Below are 5,641 nucleotides of genomic sequence, written 5' to 3' on the forward strand. Positions count from 1 at the left end.
AGGTACAGGCTCTTGTACTTCATTAAAAGAGACTCTCTCTGGACTGAGAAACAAATAAACCGCCGCTCTGGAGCTCTCTCCTGTTGGATTACTCTCTGTGTGTGTGTGTGTGTGTGTGTGTGTGTGTGTGTGTGTGTGTGTACCTTATACCTGGGCATTTGGGGGATGCAGTGCCTTGCCTTCCTTTTTCTTTTTGGCAGAAACATGATCTCACTGTGTGTGTGTGTGTGTGTGTGTGTGTGTGTGTGTACTTTATACCTGGGCATTTGGGGGATGCAGTGCCTTGCCTTCCTTTTTCTTTTTGGCAGAAACATGATCTCACTGTGTTGTACGGGCTGCTCTCAAACTCTTGGCCTCAAGCAATTCTCCTGCCTCAGCCTCCAGTGCCCTGGGATTACAAGCGTAGTTCTAGGGTACTGGCCAAGTTCTGGGACCTCTTCCCACACCTGCAGAATCAGGAACTCTGGCAGTGAGACCAGCCATATGCTTTTGCTTTTTTTTTTTTTTTTTTTTTTTTTTGAGATGGAGTCTTGCTCAGACTGGCGTGTAGTGGTGCGATCTCAACTCACTGCAACTGCCGCCTCCCAGATTCAAGTGATTCTCCTGCCTCAGCCTCCTGAGTACCTGGGACTACAGGCGCATGCCACCATCCCCAGCTAATTTTTTGTATTTTTAGTAGAGACAGGGTTTCACCATGTTAGCCAGGCTGGTCTCAATCTCCTGACCTCGTGATCCGCCTGCCTTGGCCTCCCAAAGTGCTGGGGTTACAGGCATGAGCCACTGCACCCGGCTGCCATATGCAGTTTTAAGTCATTACTGTTTTTTGAGACAGGGTGTTGCTCTGTTGCCCAGGCTAGGGTATAGTGACACGATCATAGCTCACTGTAGCCTTGAACTCCTGGGCTCAAGCCATCCTCTTCTCTCAGCCTCCCAAGTAGCTGGGATGACAGGTATGCATCACGGCTAATTTTTAAATTTTTTATAGAGACAGGGTCTCATAATGTTACCCAGGCTGATCTGAAACTCTTAGTCTCAAATGATCCTTCCACTTCAGCCTCCCGAGTAGCTGCAGGTGTGTGCCACCATCCCTGGGTAATTTTTAATGGTTTTTGTAGAGACAAGGGTCCACTAGCCATGTTGTCCAGGCTGATCTCAAACTCCTGGGCCTCAGGCAATCCTCCCACCACCTCAGCCTCCCAAAGCACTGGGATTACAGGTGCACAATGTCTTTCTTCCACTCTTCATGTACAGAACCTGGGTGGTGGCCTCTAAGGTTTCCTAACCCAGCAAACACGGCTTGAGGACATCAAAAGTTTTGTTCCCTCAATGGCTATATACTTAGAGTTCCTGCTTGGTGCGAGGCAGAAACCGGAGGCTGGAGGATTCTGTTCTTGGCTGTACAAGCATTTTGGAGGACTATGGTAGCTATTTTGTGTTTGCTGAGAATCTGTTTTCTTTGTGGATAACTGAAGATAACTAAGTGATGTTCCACTTTGAAATCAGAGAAATGCAAGGAGTAACATAATCCATTCAGCACCAGGGTCCGCAGAGCTCTAGAGATACATAGAGTGGGAGTGAGGCTTTGTCAGAGTCTGGAAAACAGCAGAGGTGATCCAGGCTTTGGCTTCAGTTCCTATTTCGTTTTGGAGGCCAGTTATTTGCTTTGAATGGAGTCTACTGCCCAAGGTTGCTGAGTGCTGCATTTCCCCAGGGCCATGTGTGTTCATTCACCAGTGTGTCCCCAGCACTCCTCACAGGGCCTGTCACACAGTTAGCTTCCAATACATAATTATTATCCAGACACATTCTTGTATATCGCATTGAGAACCTGGGCTGAACAGAGTTCTCATGTGTTTTGATCCCAAAGTGTCACTTAACTAACCAATTATTATCTTCAAAACACATACAACTCTTGAGTTGTTTCTTACCCCTCTGTTCAGGGTAAGGGGACAGGGACATTTCTATGGTCTCCACGTAGCATTCAATGTTATGAAACCCTGGATTCTGGGAACTCAGGTTCTTTCTGTGAGCTGATGTTTGTGGCTGCCGTTTTGGTAGCGGCCTTGTCCGGCGTGAGGTCTCCACTGCCCTGCTTTGCCTGTCTCCTTCTCCCAGGTACAATTTTGTGATGCTGGCCCTGTCCTCCTCATTCCTGGTGTTATCCTATCTCCTGACCCGTTGGTGTGGCAGCGTGGGCTTCATCTTGGCCAACTGCTTTAACATGGGCATCCGGATCACACAGAGCCTTTTCTTCATCCACCGCTACTACCAAAGGAGCCCCCACAGGCCCCTGGCTGGCCTGCGCCTGTCACCAGTCCTGCTTGGGGCATTTGCCCTCAGCGGTGGGGTCACTGCTGTTTCGGAGGTGAGACTCCCTGAGCCACCATGTCGCGTGCTTCTGCAGCTGTCCCGCCATCCCTCCCACTAGGCCTCCCCTTCCCGCCCTGCCTGAACCCAGCTGGACAGGTGTTTGGCTCCCCTGTCCCCTCCCCAGGCCTCTAGGGTAGCATCTTTTGATAGATGTGACAAGAGAATGTTGCCAGTGGGGAGAGAATGGACCTGCAGTATGGCTGTCATGCTTTTTATCTGACTTAGAAGCTGGAACCATAGCTGCCTTCCCTGGCTGGTCCCAGAGGAGGGAGGCACAAACTGAGGAATGGGCACCAACAGTGGTTTCTTCACCCAGGTGTTCCTCTGCTGTGAGCAGGGCTGGCCAGCCAGACTGGCACACATTGCCCTGGGGGCCTTCTGTCTGGGAGCAACGCTTGGGACAGCATTCCTCACGGAGACCAAGCTGGTCCATTTCCTCAGGACTCAGTTAGGTGTCCCCAGACGCACTGACAAAACAACCTGACTCCAGGGGAGCCTGGACACCAGAGGCACCTGGACCAGCTATGGGCAGTTCCGGGGGCGGAACACATATCCTGTGTAAGAGCCCCACTGAGGGCTCTGCGGTGGAGTGACAGCAGCCCCGGAGGTGAGGCACCAGAGGGAGCCACTACGTGAGACACTTGTGTTCATTCAGAATCTGAAATGTGGAGGAGGAGTTTCATTTTTAAGTGAAGGCCAAAAAGCCCTTTAAAAATAATATAGTTTTTTTCATCATTTTATAGTGATCAGCATTTTCTCTTTCACTAATGTACTCGTTCCTTTTGAGTGTGATTGGCCTTTGGAGTTGCATGCTCCAACAAACTAAGTCTTCTTTGTTAATTGTTAATAATCATCTGGCCCAGAAAAAGAGATGCAGCCATTTTACCCTTCACAGGAATATGGAACTTCTTCTGTAAAAGAGAGACAGAGATGACGTTATGCACCAGATGAAAACGGTGTGGCCCTGGAGTTGTGGCTTTCTCTGTGTCAACACTGTGGTCTGGGTTTTTAGAGAAGGAAAAATGCTACTCAGTGAGAAATTCAAGAAATGAAACCAGGAAGGTTTTCAGATCACATTTCCCAGAGTTAGGGGGAATCTGGCCTGTTGTGATCACACTGTTCCCCGCTGCCCCAGGTCAGCACATACTTGACCCAGAGTGGGCTCTCAGGATTTGTTGATTGAAGGGTGGGTGAAAGCTAGCTGGGGACTCCTGACCTGGCCACCTGCAAGAGGCAGACTTTGAAGAAAACTGTGATCCAGTTGAGCCACTTTGTCTCTGAAGGGAATGCTGCTTTACAGCTTTCTGTAACTTCTCACATGGGAATTGCACTGGTGGCAGATAAGGTGTAACAGATGTACTTTTTTTATCTTCAGAATAAGACAGTCAGGATGAATTCTATATGACAAGTATTACTGAGTCAGGCCCCTCCCGCTGACCCATTATTTCCAGCACTGATCAAGACAAATGAATTCCAGCCCCAGAGCGAGGGTGGTGGCTCGGGGGTCTGGTGTTCCAGGCCACACTGTGAGCCCAGGCGTTCTGCAGCCTGCACCCTGCCGGTGAGATCATGAGCAGTGTTCTGGGGTTTAATGTATTTCTTTTTCATTACTGTATTAATTCCTTTTAGATATGATCATCCTTCAGAACTTCATGCACAAACTATAACTAGGATGTTAATAATCCCCTCATTCAGTGCCCCGAACTTCCTGTGTCTACACCTAGAGAGAGGGCCAGTAAGGGCAACTCCTATCATGCATTAATATGCATATGTTTAAATCTGCTTGCCCAGAGCCAGTACCCAGGGGCCAAGGATCAAGACCTGTCAGTACACCAAGACCCCAGCCCAGTCACCCTGGCAGGATTTTATCTACTCAGAGAGAGAACGCTTTGCACTAATTGGGAGAAAAGCAGCTAAATGCAAGGTGTCCTGAGCAATTGGAGGACCTCCAAAAGCGTGGCCTCAGTCATGCCTTCATAGGGCAAGATCAGGCCAGCTCAGAAAAATGGATGGTCCCATGGGGTCAGGTGGAGCACACATAGAAGGCAGTCCTCTCTTCCTCCCTCCCTCCCATGTTCTTTTTCTGTCCCTGGAGTGCACAGAAAGGGGCCTTCAGTCCTCATGAACTATTCCTTACTCTGCAGCTGCTGATCACCCTCCCAGGACCCTGCACCTACCCTGTGCCCACTTGACCCCAGACTCAAGCATGATCCTTATTCTACCTGCCACAGAATTTTGATAGATGTGACAAGAGAATGTTGCCAGTGGGGAGAGAATGAACCTACAGTATGGCTGTCATGCCTTTTATCTGACTTAGAAGCTGGAACCATAGCTGCCTTCCCTGGCTGGTCCTAAAGGAGGAAGGCACAGACTGAGGAATGGGTTGCAAGTGAGAACGTGGCTTTCCAGGACCCACTCCAGGCCTTCAAGGTCTGTGTCTTCTGGGAGGAGGGCTCTGAGATTGGCTTTTCCACCAAGCCCACGTGGCTGTGATGCCACCAAGGTTGGTGTGCCCCATTGTCTTCCTTAGTGACAGGCCCAGGACCAGCTGTGCTCATGCCCACAGTGCCTGTTCTCTGTTCCAGGAACACAGCTGCTGTTGCACAAGCAGCCTTGTGACTTCTGTAGCCTCTGGGAGCAGGACCCCCAGGATTATGCTCTCTCAAGTTGAGAGAGGCTCTGTGTCTGAAGGCAGTGCTCACTGTTTCATCTCTCCTCTGCTGTTCACCTAGTGCTGCTGTCAGGGCCAGCTCCTCTTGAAAGACAACCAGCTGGGAAGGCAGCCCAGGGCTGCTTCCTGTGTCCTGCTTCCCTGTGTGTAGGGAGAGTCATGCTCATGGCTGCGTGTTCTCCCAGGACTGGCACCTGCCACCTGGGCTGTCTGCACTTTGACGGCTGGGCCTCTGCCATTCTCTGCGTCTGGCGCCTCCTGAAGCTCAGCTGGCCAGGCCTCTGGCATTTCCCCTGTTAGACCCTCTAGAGCCACAACTGTTGCCTCAGGGAGTTTGCATACCTGTGGGCCAGCCTGCCTCACTTTACCCAAGTGGATTTGGGGAGCAGAAATCACACTTTTTTCTTTAAATACTACTTAAAATATAGTGAGGCTACTTATCCATGGAAACAAGTCTGTGAGGCACAACCTTTATGAAAGGGAAGGAATATCGCTGACTTGCTGTGCTCCTCTGGCCACGTGTGAATGTTGATCACTTCAGATTTGGCTTGGGGCCTCTCAGTGAGAAGCTACTGCCGTGCTGTTTAATGCTGACCTGAC

General features: G+C 50.2%; 1 protein-coding gene across 1 annotated transcript in view; it reads left to right on the top strand.

The window, feature by feature from the left end:
* RFT1 (RFT1 homolog) overlaps nucleotides 1–3,116 on the top strand; it is a 41,310-nt gene extending 38,194 nt beyond the window's left edge. The window contains exons 12-13 of the mRNA XM_037736657.1: nucleotides 2,116–2,365; nucleotides 2,687–3,116. Coding sequence (XP_037592585.1) covers nucleotides 2,116–2,365; nucleotides 2,687–2,854 — 418 coding nt within the window. The 3' untranslated portion in view covers nucleotides 2,855–3,116. The remainder of the gene's footprint in view (nucleotides 1–2,115; nucleotides 2,366–2,686) is intronic.
* Nucleotides 3,117–5,641: the final 2,525 nt, after the last annotated feature.

The sequence above is a fragment of the Cebus imitator genome, unplaced genomic scaffold, assembly GCF_001604975.1.
Source record: "Cebus imitator isolate Cc_AM_T3 unplaced genomic scaffold, Cebus_imitator-1.0 Scaffold0, whole genome shotgun sequence".
Lineage (NCBI taxonomy): Eukaryota > Metazoa > Chordata > Mammalia > Primates > Cebidae > Cebus > Cebus imitator.